Source organism: Silurus aristotelis, assembly GCF_946808225.1.
Source record: "Silurus aristotelis genome assembly, chromosome: 25".
Lineage (NCBI taxonomy): Eukaryota > Metazoa > Chordata > Actinopteri > Siluriformes > Siluridae > Silurus > Silurus aristotelis.
In genome coordinates this window covers 5,469,205-5,487,822 of record NC_139598.1, presented here as the reverse complement: position 1 = coordinate 5,487,822, position 18,618 = coordinate 5,469,205, and the positions used below count along the sequence as shown (strand labels likewise).

At 38.0% G+C, this 18,618-nt stretch overlaps 2 protein-coding genes across 3 annotated transcripts; one reads left to right on the top strand and one right to left on the bottom strand.

Annotated features, from left to right (window-relative positions):
- Positions 1-8,339, bottom strand: tram1 (translocation associated membrane protein 1). Its single transcript, XM_083529663.1, has 11 exons — positions 8,091-8,339; positions 6,568-6,631; positions 3,778-3,899; positions 3,470-3,586; positions 3,323-3,381; positions 2,246-2,330; positions 2,059-2,129; positions 1,807-1,911; positions 1,279-1,422; positions 993-1,141; positions 1-843 (listed from the first exon to the last, which is right to left on the bottom strand). Exons 1-11 carry the CDS (start codon positions 8,211-8,213, stop codon positions 770-772), a joined length of 1,113 nt encoding a protein of 370 aa, XP_083385789.1. The 5' UTR covers positions 8,214-8,339; the 3' UTR covers positions 1-769.
- A 2,911-nt stretch (positions 8,340-11,250) lies between these two features.
- xkr9 (XK, Kell blood group complex subunit-related family, member 9) lies at positions 11,251-17,630 on the top strand. 2 transcript variants are annotated; one of them, XM_083529666.1, is made up of 4 exons: positions 11,251-11,378; positions 11,870-12,250; positions 13,856-14,058; positions 15,411-17,630. In XM_083529666.1, exons 2-4 carry the CDS (start codon positions 11,937-11,939, stop codon positions 16,046-16,048), a joined length of 1,155 nt encoding a protein of 384 aa, XP_083385792.1. In that variant the 5' UTR covers positions 11,251-11,378; positions 11,870-11,936; the 3' UTR covers positions 16,049-17,630. The 2 variants fall into 2 exon arrangements, with proteins under 2 accessions (XP_083385792.1, XP_083385791.1); XM_083529665.1 differs by lacking the exon at positions 11,251-11,378 and having other exon boundaries at positions 11,810-12,250.
- The last annotated feature ends 988 nt before the right edge of the window (positions 17,631-18,618 follow it).

Sequence of the window (18,618 nt, the reverse complement as noted above, 5' to 3'; positions counted from 1 at the left end):
TTTCTATATAATTTTTTAATAATTATTTTACCTGTTGAAATGTTTGTACAAATTTGGTATATTCAGGCACTTGATGTGTTGGCACAGATGAATCCTGGGAAATGCAAAATGCTGCTTAAAACGTGCAGCTTTTGGCCCCTTTTAGTCAGACAATTGGGAATGAAGAAAAAAAAAAAAAAAAAAAAAAGCCCACTTCCTGTGATGAACTGACAGCTCTGTGCGATACAGTATTCAGCACCCACCTTTATAAAGGGCAGTTTTTCTTTTTTTTATTATCATTTATAAAGTAACTTTCCTACTGTGCCCAAAAGACTATAGGGCAGTTCCTGAGCCTGTGCACAGCACTTTTCCCAGCTATCAGCATGCGGATTTAGCACACCGATTTCCTGACGAGCAGGCATGTGCCCTTAATGGCTTATAAAATACATCTATATATATTACAGTTGTGAAAAATAGGCAGCATTACTGACACGATATACAAATCCATTGTTTGTAAAGAAGCACGAAAAAAAAAAGGTCTTTCAAGATTTGTTGAAAAGAAGGCAAGTCCTCTCATGGAGGAAATGTTCCAGCAATGTATAGGGATATGAAAATATTGGCACATGCATACTGGTGAGTGTAATCAGATGCGTAAGAACTGGAAAATGCAATGCAATTCAAAAAAAAAAAAAAAAAAAGGGACCGAAGCGCATAGCTGGGAATGATCAAGCAGGAGAGAGAGAGGGAGAGGGGGGCAATGAGGGAAGAAGAAATGCACAGCAGGATCGGTTTAGGATGATTTGTCCTTCCTGGCTCTGGGAGAATCCGCTCCGTTGGCACTCAGCGATCCGTTCACGCCGTTGGCTACAAGACATTGGCACACAGGTTATTAATCTGTATGCTGCGTGATCTCGCAAATTTGCTTCAGCTATTAATGCTAATTTGAGTTTATGGCTGGATGCGGATACGTGACTGTATATGGGAGGGATAAAAAAAGAAGCAGCAGCACCGACCTTTCTTGGACTTGCCCTTCGAGGAGGAAGACTTTTTCTTTGAGGACACTGAGGTCTGAGCATGTTCTCTCCACCGCCGCAGCTGGAAGTTGATAAATTTCCACATCATGAAGGCCTGAGTGAGGCAGATCGCAGCCAGGACGGTCACTCTGGCCCACCAAGCCGCACCATCAAAGAGAAACATGCATATTATGCAATCGATAATGAAAACAAACAGCTAATAAAAAGCATTTGTTGAGATATATATATATATATATAAAAATTAAAAAAATGGTTCCTGTGTCACCTCACAAACAGCACGTTGTAGTTTCCCTCGGCCAGGTCGAGGCCCTGACGTTCAGTTCCGGCCAAACCGAACCCCACAGTGAGGACGGAGAGAGACAGAGTTAACAAGCGGGCCAAGACGAACAGGATGGCCCACAATGAGAACCTACAGTACACACACACACACACACACACACACACAATATCTTACATGACCATTTCAATATAACTGATTTATTTCTAAAAAATAAAGATAGATTAAAAATAACGACTGTAAAGGCAAAGCAAAAAAAAAAAAAAAGGAAGTTTGTGCCTCAAACACTGTTTGATGTTCTTTTAACGCTATACCAGCATCAATAGCTAATTCTATGGCAACATCCTCGTAGGTAAAACGATAGATCCTTACAGTATTTTAACCGTGTCATTGACATACGTTATAGGAGGTCCTTCAGTTTAAAACTCCTCACTATGTAAAAGGGTTGTCTAGTGTCATTAGGAGTACCACATTGCATTAATATACGTTTAATGGTTATCGTTCTTCGCCACTCACCCTGCTTGTCGCTCTTCGTTACTGAAGTAAATGATACGAGACACGTGGAAGAGCAACTCGACGGAATAATGGAGCACGAGCAGCAGCACTCCGAGACGGTTCAGACTGCAAACGCACAAATAAAAGTACACAATGCATTCAAAGTTTTTGATTTAATATTACATACAAAGTTTGGCTTTTGCTGAGGAAGCAGATGGGCAAATCTAATTGACACAAAATTCGAAGTTCCATTTATAGGATTTTTGTTCGTACTTGAGGATGTAAGCGCCCGCGATGTGGACGGTATAAAGAGTGATGTAAACCAGCTGGCGAGGAATGTCCTCCTGTTAAAAACAAAGGCAAGAAAACACGTTTACCACGTAACGCCCTGAGGACAATCTTTTGTCCCACGACAATGACAGGAAACAAGCAGAAGCACTGCTAATCTTTCTATACTCACTTTCTTAATCTTTTGGAAGTAGAGTTCAGGAAGAGAATGGAACCAGTAACCAAGCTGACAGATGTAGTAAAACTTCATCTGGAACCTGAAAACAAGATTCTTGGTTACATGGCATGTTGCAATACTTGTTTCATTGATATATTGACTGTATACTTTTACTGACTTATTCTAAAGGTCACTTGAAGGGAAGATGCCGGCTACATTCCTGAAATTTTCATTTGGTTACGTCCACGGTTATTCAGAGCTGCAACTTTGTGGAAACAGTTTGGAGGAGATTCAAATATATAATATCCAAGACTATGCTAATCAATATGGACAAGAGAAATCTATTGGCCAGTCAAATAATATATAACATCAATTTTAAATATGTGATCAACTGCTACTCCCCATTATTTCCTAAAATTTCCCTTGTTGTCCTAAAGTCGCAAAGTCTTGCCGACAAAATATGAATGAGGAAGATGGTCATTTGAATTCCGAATGGTGGGATATTTGTCACTATTTACTATTAACTCATGTCCAGCAATAGACACGAGTCTGGTGGTCCGAGTTAAATCGTGAATTATTTGTGCTATTTGTGCTCTATCTTGATGGGAGTGGCCTTTTCCAGAATAACTTCACCCATATCAATTGGGCACAATGCACAAGCTTAGATGAAATGAAAAGGTAAAGCAAACTCTATTCTTCAGTGCCCAGGCCACAGCCCTTGTGAACGAGTTTTTGGAGTGACCTATATGCCTGCCCTTTCTAAAATCACCAAAACATATGGTCAGGAAATATTTTTCAAAAGGATGGTTTTCATCGAACCAGTATGTTTCCAAAATCAATGCCCAGGGGCTCTGAAGTAATTCCGTTGGCTCAACAGCTTACGATGTTGCTTTTCCCTTCAATTTGTCACCCATGTCTATGAGTGCATGGACATATTTATTTCTGTAGAGACAAAGCTAAAGTTTGTTATATATAGCAATATGAGTGTGAATGTGGTCTGGTTAAGCTGGGTATTATAAAAAAGCAGTGAAAGTTTAAGAGGCAAACATCTTGCCTGTACTATTCTATTAATGGATGGAGAAGGTCACTTACGGCATCAGCATGTGCGGGTAGCCTTCCCACAGACTGACCGGGTTCGACAGGATGTTCTCCTTTACACACACAAGATCAAGAAAATGGTTCAGTTCAAACCTCAAAAACACGATAGTATTAATAATAAACACTGTAATGCACTCGTACAGAAACCAGAATGCTGGTTCCCCACAAGCATGAGAACATATAGAAAGTGCTGAGCTGGCCCGACTCATTGAACTTGCTGTGTTTGGTTTTGGAGAAGTGCATCTTCCTGTTGATTTTCTGCATCAAGGAGAAGAACCAGAAAAAACAAAAACACAAAATGTATTTCAGGAAAAGTGTCAAATATTCACATTTGTATGACTCCAAATTTAAATTATATCAAACACCAACAAGGTTTTAATGGATTTTTATACAGTATCTCATTCTTACATGCAGACCTATATTTACTGCATAATAAGATAAAGTCTTACATCGAGGACGTACTCCTGGATTATGGCATGCATGATGATGGCCACCAGCATGTAGAAGAAGATGGTGGCCACATCCTTCAGGCCGTTGTGGAAATAATTCACTGGCGTCTCCTCGGCACCTTCTGATGACCAGACACACACACACAAACAGGACAATAGTGTTGAGGCTGTCAGCCCACTGAATTAACTACAATACAGTCCTCCCCCGTTTATCGTGGTAGTTACGTGGCAAAACCGGCCGCGAAAAACTTCCACGATAAATGGATTGCGTCCCAAAAATGCTTTATTTTATTGTATAACCATAAAATCAACCTCTCACACTCTTTAAACACACACAGAAAACATGAATTTGGTGTACATTTGTAGAAATCACATTTATAGTGAGTACTGTAGCGTAGCCTATGCATGGTTTCTCTGCTTGTTCATTGGTTGAAGTGTCCTATGACGCCATAAAAGGGGACGAGTCAAAGATACACATCACTGCATTCTTTATTTTAACGTAAGTATTCAACTCCGCCCTTTTTGTGACGTCAGAGGATACTACAAGCGACAAATAAGCGGAAACTTGCGGTTTCTTGTAATGCTACTGATTTCTTACGATGAACTGAAATCTGGACTATTCAAGAAACAAAATCGTTATGTGCCAAATTGAAAATCGCGATAAAGTGGGACCGCGAGATTCGAACCGCTATAATATAATACTAAGGTAATGGAGGATCAGGTAACGACTCAGACATGAGGCAAAAGAACAAGCTTCAGTGAACGTCAGTGAATATAACAATAATATAGCACAGGAATGCAGTATAGCTGATAATATATTTGACTTAAGCAGCAGTCACACACTACATTCTGGAGGAAAGCAGAAGCAGAAATCTGGTAAATAGGACCAGAAAATAAAAAATATAATTACAACATGTCTAGACATCACAAGGTTGCTAAGCGAACTCAAACATCCCCCCCCCCGCCCCTTTTTATTTTTTTTAAACAGGTAAATCTACTCAAATTTATTTCTGACAAAAAATGTCACTTATTGAATGAATAAACAGCATGTTAAGATAAAGTCTAGCCCATTTCGAAAGCACCATATCTAAAGGGTTCTATTATTTTGGCCACGTTTAAAGACTATTAAATATCTGCTTAAAATAAATCCATAAAAAAGTCTCAAACTGTGTGAGTATTAACATATGAACCCTGAACACACAAACTATTAGAGGTCACACATTAATCCAAACAGTTTAATGCCCTTGAAGCACTGTTGGAAGCTCAGCTCTGCCCAGGCCTTATCGCACTGACCAACGCTAACATTATCAGGCTTTGGATTGAGCAATACGACTCCAGAGAAATTTGAACAAAGAGCACCAGAAGGGGAAGAAAGGGGGAGATGTGTCAGCTTGGGTAGAACGAAATATTCTTGAGATAGTGTGTTCTTTAAATCCTTGATTATAGACACACTTAGAGAATAAATAGTATGCTGTTAATAGTTATTCGGACATCAGAAGACTACAGAGGGCGGTTTAAACGGCTGAAAGGATTATTGGTGCCCCCCTGCCCACTCTACAGGAACGGTACACATCCAGGGTGAGAAAAAAGGCTCAGAAATCACCCTGGATCACTCAAATCCAAGCCATGTGCTTTTTGGACTTATGCTACAGAGCACCAAGTACTGGACCGAAGACAGCCAGACACACAAAAAGTTTCTTCCCCCAGGCAATCTGCCTCATGAACACTTAAATGCACTTAAAAATTTTACTTTAAAAAAAAAGTGCAAACATATATAAAGCTCTTTCTGCTTTGGATCACTTACATATAAGGTCTCAGTGGACCACGGAAAATCCGGCTCACTAAGTAACAATAAGAACACACAAAAAATATTTTCCAGGAAGGTTTAAAACATGGCCGATGTTAAATCTCCACATAAAATTTTATTTGTTGTTTATTGCGATGGTATTCATAATTTACAATAACAAATCAGGGGATTTGGCGAATGCTCTTATTCGGACTGACTTACAATTATATCTCACGTTACACACAGTAGTAACATGCGTCTTTTGAGAAATGATTTTACGAGTCGGCAGAGAGCTGCTCTTTGCAGAGCTCGATTTTGTTCACCGATATATCCATCTCTTCCATGCCTTTGCCGTCGCTTCTGCGTTTGTTCTGTAGATTGTAGATTTGGTTGCATGCAACCAGCTTGTTCATGCAGAACCATAGTCTTCCACATCAGCCTTTTCTGTGCCACGGAGCAGTTTAATGTCAGACAATATTTTTACGGACCGGTCTTTAAGGTGTGGTGGATAAATACAACAAAATAAAATGATGCGTCTGGCATAAAAACTGGTATTTCCTAAATATAATAATAAATGTGAATCCACAGTGTTGGTTTTTGTTTATTTTGCTCGCTTGGGGATTTCAATTAAGCGATAATGTATTATGTGTTAGCAATCGGAGCAGCCCCTTTAAGAAGGTAGAGGATGGAGGTAAGACATGTAAGCGAGGCATCATGACAGGCATCAAGGAGTGAGTCATAAACAGATGTGGTGGAGAGAATCCAGAAATTTTCCAAAATAAAACATTTCAGAATCAGATAAATAAACCAGGAATTATGTATGGTATGTATTCCTTTTGTGCGGCCCGGTACCAGTTGAACCATCCATAAATTCCTGGTCAATATTCAGAGAACGCAAAGAAACGCCCAACAGATAAAGAAGGTGTTTTATTAAATGTTAGGATATATAAAAGGCAGGCATCGACCACATCCTGTAGTGAGCAAGCGCTTTTATTTGGACTCACCATTTGCTGTTATCGTGACGTTGTATTGCACCGTTATGAACAAAACCGCGATCTTTGACGTGATCTGCAACACAGGAGAGGACATGCAACTTGTTCAACATGACTTCATAAACACAATACATCTTGTAGACTAGTTTAACTTTTTACAAACTTTATGCAGAAGATTACCAAACAGAAAATGACAGTTCAAAGTGAAATCAGCGAGGAATGTGCGACGGATTTCCCCACTGAGTCACGGCTTCTGTCGGAGGTTCTTGTTAGATTAGATTCCATTATTAGGTTGTACATGTTGGAAGTAAGCTCATGAGAGCTGCTGATGGTGAGGGAGCAGCAGGGTCAACAACATGCCTTCAAGAAAATAAATTCTAGATGCCACTGTAAAGCAGGATCTGCTAAAGGGGCGGGACTTCTTTCTAGAGAGAATTTAATTGGTCAAGCGCAATTTATTATTATATAATTCAATGATCAATTGAATTATTGATCATTATATTTATTTCCTTTTTAACAACATTGTGTTTTTCCTCATGCCTTCATGCAAAACACTGAAACATAGGAGCATTCAAAACACAGCTGTGAAACACCAATGTGGCTTTCAGGAGCATAAATATAAAAATACAATTTCATACTATTTAGAGCTCTTTATATAATATATATATAAATAATTACAATATATTATATATATATATATATATTATATATATATATATATATATATATATATATATATATATATATATATATATACACACACTATTTATATAATATTATAATAAATATATAATAATATATTTCATATTTTATTATCTTATGTGCATCATATATGAAGATACATAACATATGTAATATTGTAATATGCATACAACATATGCATGCATTTAAGTGCTCTCTGCTCTAATACAACTTTAGAGGCTAAAATCCATAAGAAAGAAAGAACTCTGTATCCCATGATGCACCGCTTTTTTTAGAAGTAAAAAAAAAAAAAAAAAAAAAAAAAAAAGGACGGAAAGATACGGTGGCGTAACACCAGGGAAGCCGGAGGAGTGAAAGAGGTCACGTGGAAAACGCGTCGTCGGTGTGTGTGTGTGTGTGTGCGCGCGTGCGCGTGAAAATAATGCTAACGTGGCCGAGGCTGAGCGTCGCGGTGACAGCGCGCGCGCACGGGAGGAAATGCCACGTAGCCGTCAAAGCCCGCCGCACGCGCAGCTGCGAGGAAAAAAGCCGCACGAGCCGCCGCAGCCTGCGTGCTCGAATCACGGCGAAACGCGGCGCCGGTGACTTCACGTGCGAGAATGGAAAAGTGGGGGGTGTGTAAAACACACAAACACACACACACACACACACACATGAACGTGTAAAATAAAGCACCCCCCCACCACCACCACATAATCATCATTTCTTCATGCATTAAAGTGAAGCGGCTCCTGAGATCAAGCCTAGGATCATGCATTGCACCATTCCTGTCCTGTGCATGGGTCGGAACCTGAGATTTGGACTACCATTAATCTCTTTTTTTTTGTCCTCACCTCGAACATGAGTCCCAGCAGGAAGAGCATGGCCACACACGACACGATATCTGCATGGTTCTGAATGATGAACTCATGGCTCAGGACTGGAGGAGTTTTGTTGTTCTTCTTTCTGATTCCCATGATGCTGGAGAAACTTTTCCTGGCCAATTTCGGAAACAGAGACAGAACCTCACCTCACAGTCCCACCAACAACACTAAAGCCACTTCTCTATCCAAGCTCCTTCTCTTTTTTTTTCTTCTGCTGCAGATTGATCTAACTCACTTCTGCACCCTGTTGGCTGGGAGGAAGGTTGCTCTAGTGCTCTGGACTCTCATGTTTGCTTTTGACAGTCCAGAAGAATCACTGTTTATCCATTCTTTTTCTTTACGTAAGTCATAAGAGGCCACAGATTATAATATATATTTTTTCTTGTTTTCTCGTGATCGTTACCACGACTTCATTTTCTCGTAATCTTGACATAACACATTTTTTCATAGTGATCAGTACATCGTCTTTATGTGTATTCGGTACAAGAGCATGTTGTAGAGGCAGCATCATCGCAGCATCATGGGTCATAACCATAACCTTTTGCGATCACGAGAAATTGTTGTTGTTGTTGTTTTCCTTTATTTTTACAGGCAAGTCATTAAGAACAGGTTCTTATTTACAATGGCGGCCTGACAAGTGGAAAAACCACTTAGGGAAAGGGAAATAGGGCATGAAAATTAAATAAAATTAAAATTATAATGCATGGCCTCTTAGGACTTCTGTATTCCTGGGAGAAAGGAAGGAGATGTATGTTGCAAGATACACATTCACACCAGAAGGCAAAAAAGTGTAAGCAAAACACTCTAAATATACTCTAAATAAAGGAATCTGCTAAATGACATAAATGTAAATGTGGCCAGGTAACATGAGATATTCTTTTCAAACCAGCAATTAGTATGGTTTTATACTAGTATAGTATAATCTCATTTAACAAGTACTGTGTCTGTATATTACCTGATCTTAATAGTAAAAAACTATCTGTATAATAATGTGTAATAGTGTATATGCAGTTTGAAATAAAAAAAGGTGTTAATCTAAATAGCTGGGTTTCAAAAAAAGGTAAAAAAAAAAAATAATTACACCTTTAAGATATAGTTGGAATTATATGATTATATTACAGAACTAGACATGGCACGAAATATCTCATGGCATCTGTTGAAACTTTAAATTTCTTTTATTATTTTGGACCAAGTACCTAAAAGTCAGACCATGGTAATTGATCCTGTAAGAACACAGAGGCTTCATATACAGAGTTGCAAAATAAAAAAAAAAAATAAAAATGGGCATATTTCCAAGCATTGATCCATCCAAGTGAGTAAATGAAAACATTTTGAGCTTTATCAGTCAGAAAACATTTCTGATAGTTTTCCTTTCACGAGGTTTAGGTAAGTATAATAATATAATAATCTGTTATTGAAGTGATAAATGTCTCTGGAGCTATGCTTCCGGCTGTATTTCAAACCTCATGTGAAAATCACATGCGTTTGTTTTATGGCGTACAATACACCTCAGACTAAATTGAATCAAGAATAGAGTGAATATTGTTAGCACAAAACCAGCTGGATGGCATGGACTTGTAGCTACAGCAGATCCCATACAAATAAACACATCACACTGAGTGGAATGCAAACAATATTCGGTATGTTTATGGTATCTTTTTGTTCGAAATGTTTATTAACTATGTAGATGTACTTCGAGTAATCACGAGTTATAACATCTACAAAATATATATAATTATAAAATACACTTATCCGCCACAACTTTAAAACTACCGACAGGTGACATGAAAAATGCAAATCTTCTTATTAAATTGACGATTGTTTTCAAGATATGGAAGATTGGAGGTAATGAAAAACTGGCATATGGATCTGAAAGCTTTTGACAAGGTCCAAATTGTGACGGCCAAATGACTGAGTCAGAGTAGCTCCAAAATGAAAGGTCTGAGGTATGAGGTGGTTATTACCTAGCATAAAATGGTTCAAGGAAGGACAAGCAGTGATCAGCAAAAGGATCATGTGCACTCAAGGCTTATTCATGCACTACTACTACTGTAGGACGAACTGATGAAAAGGCTAATTCTGGCTTTGATACACGGGTGTCAGGACACAGAGTACATCACAGTTTGTGGTGTATGGGGCTGCCTACAATGTGTCTCACACTGGGGAAAGAAACATCATCAGGGTACACTATGGGTAAAAGGTAAGAGAGTGGAGGCAGTGGCTCTGGGTCATGTTCTTCTTAGAAACCTTGAAGCTTGGCATTTATGTGGTTTTTAATTTGACACGTGGATAAGTGGGAGAAAATGAATGTATGAATGAATTAATTTGACACGTTCCAACTGCCCAGACATCAGTGCAGTTTGGGTACACCCCTTCAAGGTAATGTATTCCATAAGGGTAAGGGCCACTTTTAACAGGATAATGTGCCCTGCTTTTCCACATGGACAGTCAAATATGATCCATAAAAGCTGCACCTTGCAACTTCCAAGTAAAGGATCTGCTCCTAATGTCTGGGTGCTGGATTTTACAGCACACCTTCAATGGTCTTGTGAAGCGCATGCCTTGATGGGTCATAGCTGTTTGGTGGCACAAAGGGGACCTACACGAAATTTGTCAGCTGGGTGTAATGCAATGTTTGATCTGTGTATATTAGAACTAACTTTTACCACAGAATTTGCTAAATGAGGATGGAAAATCAAAACATTAAAGATTCCACTTTCAGAATTGTCCCCTGGGCTTGTCATTTTTCAAGTATTTTATATGATATTGTTCTGAACAGTACAGTAGATGGCAGATGGCATGCGTGAACATTGAGGAAGTTTATACTGCAGGAAGTAGTTTATTGCTGTTTTTGTTCAAACTTTTATTCATTTATTCGTCTTCAGTAACCTGTTCAGGGTTATGTAAATAAAAATTCACAGTAGGAAGCCAGTTCATTTCAGGGCACCATGCACACACCTACATTCACATACTTGTACAAATGTCCAATTTCAACCTTTTGACTTAACTGCAACATAGCGCCATTTTGTCTTGTACTATCTATACTACTGTATAATAAGCCACTAGGTAGAAATACGTGTAAATGCTGGAATGCTGTCGTGCTGGGGTGTGTGTGGGAATCTTACGTCACACTGTGATTCTGGCACAGTGAAACACCAAAGGGAGTGGTGATCTCCTCTTATGAGAAGGCACAGACATTCAGAGAAACTGAGCATGGCAGTTGTTTTGGGATGAAGGAGTGCGTGGGAGCCCTTTACGGTAAACACTTTTCCTACCTATTTTATATATGATTTCAGATGCAAAAGTTTGTAAAAGATACAAAGTAAATCTAATTTACTTATATATTTATATATTGTATATTGGTTACACAAAACAGTACACGGTTACACTGGTTATACGGATACAAAGGTTATATTTTTGTTGAATAGTATAGGAGATGATTATGTATGTTATGAATTTATGGAAAGTTCAGCTAGTGAATGGATCGAGATCCTTCTGTGCTCAAAGGACTACAAGACAGGTGCCTTTCAATGCTGCTTTCCTAGAGAACGATTACTGCTTCACACGGAGATTACGTTATGATTTATTGCAAACTATATGCTGAACTCTAGCACAGTTTTAAATCAGTGATTAATACTCGAAAGAGCAAAGTTCAGTGATTAGTCACGGTGAGTTACAATTGACAAGAACATTACAATCAGCCTGTTACTCTGTTCTACCTGTCTAACATTAACACTGTTTCTGTTCAGATTATGAAGCTGAAAATGTAGTCTGGATATCCTGCAATAACAAAACCAGGGGACCACCCAACCATGGATGTTCACCGAGCATGCCTCTGACATGAAAGCCATGGCATTTAGTAGATTCCGTTGGATCTGTACTTTGATTGGACTCATATTCTCCGTGGTGGATATTGTATCCGATTTTTTGTTGAGCTTGCAGTATTTTAGGGAAGGACAATACACCTGGTTTGCCCTGACTCTATCATTTATTCTCATCGGATCTCTGTGCACTCAAATTTTCAGCTACTCTTGGTTTAGAGATGATCATGAAGGTGAGGCGGAGAACAAAAAAACGAGCACGACACATATGGGCTTGCTCCATCTGCTTCACATGGGCTTCTTCACCAGGTAAATTTTCATGTCAGGCTGAAATCTGTGTTTGGACAAATTGAACAGTATGACACTCATTATTATAAAAACCCCAAAGAAATTCATGTGAAGCTTCAAACATTAAGGCATCATTGTTTTGGATTACATACATGATTGTATTGTATTTTCATTCAATGCCAATTGCTCACAAATTCTTTCATTCTCAGATGTACGTGCTACGTGAATTACAGTGTAAGTTAAAGGAAAGGCATGTGAATCATTTTAAAATCTCAGCACTATCCTATCACCATCACCAATGCCTTAAAGATATGACATGCTGAGTTACTGATTAAACTGATGAAAGGACAGTGAGCCAGAGAGTCACACAATCTGCTACAGAAAGTAAAATCCTGAGCAACACAACTAATAACTCTTATAGCTCAATAGCAGAGATTGCAGATGGTTGAGCTTCAGTTTATAGACACCTTTATTTACTTAACTGAAACTTGGTAACCAGAACAACAAAGCCATCACTGAAATATGAATGGAATGAAACAACAGATACTTTTATGTACACATATTAGCAGCAGTTCCATTCCTGGTTACATATTGCTAGATTACACAATATGGACAAAATTATTCACACACCTGACTGTTCCAGCCATATGATGAAGCCAGTTGTCCAAGATTAGAAGTCACAGTGACGGAGGACATGATGAAGTGTGTGTGCTTTGAGAAGTGTAGCCAAAGTGGCCATGTTTGTATGATGCATGTTTTCTACAATGCCCGCAATGCTGTTCAACTACATACTGATGCAGCAGAGCTTAAATACTTTAGTCTGTCCAGCTTGCTCACCTCTTCATCTGTACATTCTGCTTAAACATATCAGCTTCCAAAGTTGCTTAGATAGACAAAAATATTGTGACACCTAAAATTTCCAGCTATATTTGGTTCTCCCCAAAATGATAACCACAAAGCTGGAGGCAGACAATTGTATAGGATGTATTTGGATTTGGTAACATTGTGGTGGTCAGTAACAAAGTAAATGTAATCTGTTACACGGTACTTAAGTAGCTTTTTCACATATCTGTACTTTACTGAAGTGTTTCCATTTGGGGAAACTTTTACTTCAACTTCAGTCAATTTCAATGTCAAATATCCTAATTTTTATTCAACTGCATTTTGCAAAATTATTCGTTCCTTCAAACCACCAATCAGGGTAGAGCGCGCTTTGTTTTTAACTTGTTTTAGATTAGTGAAAGTTTAAAGGGAGCACTTTTACTTTTACTGGAGTCATATTTTATCAAGTGTATCTTTAATTTAACTCAAGCACATTATTTTATCCGCCACTGGTAACGCTAAATGTTCACTTTACTTGAAGTAGAGGTTGTTTGGAGACCCAAACCTGTTCTATAATGATGATGCCCCTATTCACAAAGCAAACTGTGTGAATATATGCTTTTCATGGGTTGGCGTAGAAGATCTTGGGTTGCCTTCTACAGAACTCTGACCTCAGCCCTACTGTACATGCGACATTCCCCAATTCTTATCCCCTTTACGCCAGAAAATAATTTAGTTGAGCGTGTGCTGAGTGATAGATCATCTCTCTTCCTTCACAGTGTCTACACTACTTCTTTCCCATAGATATTATGACCTGCTGAAGAAGAGCTTTGGTTGCGTATGGAGGGCACACTCCGGTAATGAGCCGAGTAACGAGATGAAGCTGTTTGGGTTGGCGGCTGATCTGAGCATGCTGAGGCTGATGGAGACATTTCTGGAGAGCGTTCCCCAGCTCCTTTTGCAGACATTCATCATGCTGCAGCACCAACGCACCTCCAAACTACAGTGTGAGTCATCTTTATGATTCAATGTAGATTAGTAATCATAACCATATATACAAATATAAAGAAATTAGAAAGACAAAAATAAATAAAATGTAAACACTGTGTAAAAAACCCCCAAATCTCCTTCATGTATCTATACTGCTTACATGCAGCTCACATTAACTATGTAGGAGATTAAAATAATAAATCATAACATGAAAAATATCAATATTCATCCAGGTAGGGCAAAAAAAACCGAGAGAGATTGGAATAAATTAAACATAAATGTGAAAAACTAAGGTACAGTTTACTAAAGCTAGCTTTTTTGTATTAGCATACAGATAAATAAGGTATAAATCTTAATAGATAACCTAAACATAACATTAAACAGAAATTGCTGTCTCAGCCAAATGTGGCTGCCATTTTGAAATCTTCAGAATGCAACAGTGCGTAATATATCCTGTATTTAATTTTACAGAGCAAGCTAAGTGGTTCTTACTTTTTCTCTTATTTCTTTGCAATTCTGTTCAATTTTTCTCATCTTCATAGTGTATTCAGTGGTAGGCCATGCGTTTCACACCTAGACATTCAGTGGTGTCCTATTTGAATCAATCCGCCTCTTAATACCGTCATCGTGAGAACATATCTTTAGAAACAATCAACGTTATACAGAAATGCAGTATAACAGAGCACTGCATCACAGACAGGTATCTCATGCAATCAACACAAAGTCTTCTTTCACTGCATTTCCAGGGGGTCAGCATGATGAACCCACCCATGATGCACCCACTGCATATGTTATATCTAGAGGAAGCATCAATATTTACCTCATAAAATGACCCTGGGTTTCCCATGCTTTTTTGTGCAATTGTTCCGTGCATTACGGTTTCCTGGGGCTTTAAAATGAAGGCAGATTGTGTACTTTTGTGCAAATCTTACACGAAATTAAACGCAAAAGTATAAATGGTTCATGAAAAAGCTTAACATTCGCTTTAAACTGTTTTGGTTGACCTTTACTCACGATGTCAAGCTTTTCTTTTCTTTTCTTTTCATTGTTTTTTATATATACAACTAAATCACTTTTTTCTCTCAGTTAACATCAACAAACTCTTCTATAGAGGAAAGACTATTGGGAATAATTTAATACATATTCAGAGACAAAAATATAAGTAAGCAAATGTCAATGATTCTTAGAAAGTTCAGACCAGCAGAGAAAGTGTGTTGGCCACTGACTACACTATATGGCATAACACAATATTTCCCAAAGTTTACACACTACTAACCTGAGACAGGGTGTAAAAAATACAGAGCAAGTACCAAACAAAAGGTTTTCATTTTAAAATTCTATCAGTCACTAAACTCTGCTTATCTTGCAGATCTTAGCATGGTCGTGTCCTTTCTAAATGTAGCCTGGTGCACCGTGGATTACTGGCGCTGTCTACGCAGATCGCTCCCCAACACAGAAGAAATGCCGCGTGGAATTCCGACAGCCGTCTACCTGCTTTATAAAATCTTGACGATCACCGCCCGCATTCTGAGCCTCACACTTTTCATCATGCTGACCCCCTGGAACATCCTGGTGTTAGTGTTCATCTGGCTAGTAACGACCGTGTGGGCTCACGTAGTAAAAACCAATTTCTGCACGTCACTGTGTATGGAGGAGCTTTATCGCAGTATTGTCGGGGTTGTTCTCGTTTTCACCTTTTTCAACATAAAAGGAAAGAACACCAAAAAAGAGATGAGCGTATATTACGTTATGAGCACGCTACATAACTTCTCAGCTCCTCTTTTACTCTTCTTGTTCCTACCCAGGACTGCAGAATCAGACTTTTTTTTACCCGTTACTTTTTTCATATTAATGTCTAACCTGATGGGACTGGGATTGCTGATCGTCTACTACAATACTTTACACACGAGAAATCAAGACGAATCAGATGCCGTGGATGGAATGGTCCCAGAGAACATAAATAATTCCTCCACTACAGGTCGTTTAGACCGTTTTATAACACTCTAAAAAAAATGAGGATGTCTATAAAGTTTGGGGAAACTACATTTGTGAATAGGTTGACTATTTGTCTTGTATGCAAAGACTGAATATTGTCCAGACTTCCTATCATGTACAAACCAGAAGTACTCTTTCAATATAAACAACCTAAATTCCTTTCACAGATCTTATAATATGCTTGAGTCTATTAAGCAAAGCCAATCAAGTAAATACTAGACCAAAGCTAGCAGGTGAAAACTCTGTCAGCTTTGAAGGCAGTGAAATCAAAGGCAGGAGACAAATGTAAAATAGTAACCAAAGCTAATCCTCTGAGTGGATGCTAACCTCTTGAATGCTGATGCATTGTAGAGTGTTAGTTTGAGTGGGTTTAAAGACCAGTATCTGTAGGGAGGTATAAAAAAAACACACTTTCACCTGTAACACATAACCTACTGATAAATAATTATGTTATTATACAGCAAAATGAAGTTTACCACTGTGTTCTCTGTGCCAGTATGTGACATAAACTGTTCTTTTTATGTCATTTTTTAAAAATAAATGTTAAATGCAGTATTAATTAAAACAAAAAATCCTGCCCTTAGTTCCTGACTATACAGCCAGCAGCCAAGAACCTAAACCCTAAACCTATTCCTTTTCTATTTGTGGAAACTGATGACTTTGTAGCACAGGTAGAAGATTCAACGTTTAGGACTATTAAAGGATTATTTATGAAAGCAACACTAAAGCACTTTACTTAAAGCTAAACCTTATCATGAATACACATTTATTGGTCAATGTAGGTTGTGTTCATAATTATTTTTTTTTAATTTAAAATGAAAAACAAATGATGAAGAAAAATTTTTGGGTATAAATGTAAAATATTCAAAACACGCCTCGTCTGTAGTTTCTTGGCATCATATTATTTTACTTTAAAATTTGTGGTACAACCCAGAAGCCAACCATCAGCGTGGAATCCATCAATTGCTTCGCCTAAATGTTCTGGTTTCGCACAGAGAAATTATGAATCACTACTTGCCTTTCAACAGCAACAGGAGACTGACAGAAAATATGAGTCCTACACATGTTCTCTTCTTACAATGCATTCCCGTGAAATATCTTCACTCATTATGGAACTTATTGTTTGCGTGCTCAACAACAATAACACAGTTTTCACTTATTTTCTGCTTTCAGCATAAAATCAAAAGCAGTAAAGGAACCATGAATCACATTTTGTTTTTCAAAAACCAAATGAATGCAAGGTACACAGACTTTTTAGCTGTTATTGCTGTATTGCTTTACAGCTGCATAACTATAAATGAAATCAGAAATAAAAATATCTTTAACTAAAACATTCACACACATCTGTTTATCTCATAACAAAAGCACAAATAAATGCTCGTCTATATTATGTCTGATTATTAGTCATTAGATTAAAATAAGTTAATTATGGATATCTTGCTGAAATTCTAGTAAAAAAAATAGCGTTGTAATTGTCTAACGTTAATAACCAAAAATATCCACTAGGTGGTGCTGTGCTCCAAAGCGATCTACTACAAGCACATACCTTGGGAAAGCTGTCTTTTTTCCAGGTTGAATAAACATTTTAAACCCATTTCCATGTATGTATTATTTTATCAGCTATAAAATCACCATCATTTTCACAAAGCATTGGGTTTGTCACTTTCTCTCCTAAAGCATAATTCTTTACACAGGAATTCCTTCGGAGGTAAATTTAATATAAGCATGTCTAGATCAAGAAATTTCCTAAGCATGAAGCATTACTGACTATTTCACAGTAAAACCAGGTAATCGCTGAGAGTACCATGGCTGTGCCTGTGTAATATTACCAACATGCCCTGAGTATAAACTTAGTTTATAGTATTTTTTAAATATTAAACATTCGGAAATGTAGAAAACGCTACACTCCTGAAAATGTTCCTTTATCGAACATATGCAATTAGACTAAGACATCAGACTGTCTATGATTAAAGAAAAAAAGAAGCCCATTTGACCTTTGAACTGAGTAATCCCTGGATTCAGTGAGTATGTCTTTGAGGCAGTCTGCGTCATCACATGAAGGGCTAAACCATAACAAATCCGGCTAATTCTGTTTTGACTAGCCTTTAAGGAAGCATATAATCCTGCAAATAGAGAAGATGAGGAGACACAAGAAAGCGAGATGAAGTGGTGGATAAAAAACTAAAAGAGGGAGATTTGGTTGTTACCAGCAAACCCCAAAGAACACTTCATTCCTTCTATTCTTTCTGTTCTCTGTTTGTAATGGCTCTTTTTAAGCCTAACTACACTCCTACAAACACACCCATGTATTAAAGCTCTAAAGTCTTTCGGTTTTCATTTTGCCTTTATGTGAGGAAAAAACCATTCAGATGTGAGTGTGTTGTTTCTATACATGACTACAGAAAACTGAAGGAATCTTGGTGGTGGAAAACACCACATCCTGTACATCATCATCATCATCGTCATTAATCAGGAATTACAGTACATCCGGAAAGTTTTCACAGCGCTTCACTTTTTCCACTTTTTTACTTTTTCCACGTCTGTAGACCTCCGAGACAGGATTGTATAACGAAGCACAGATC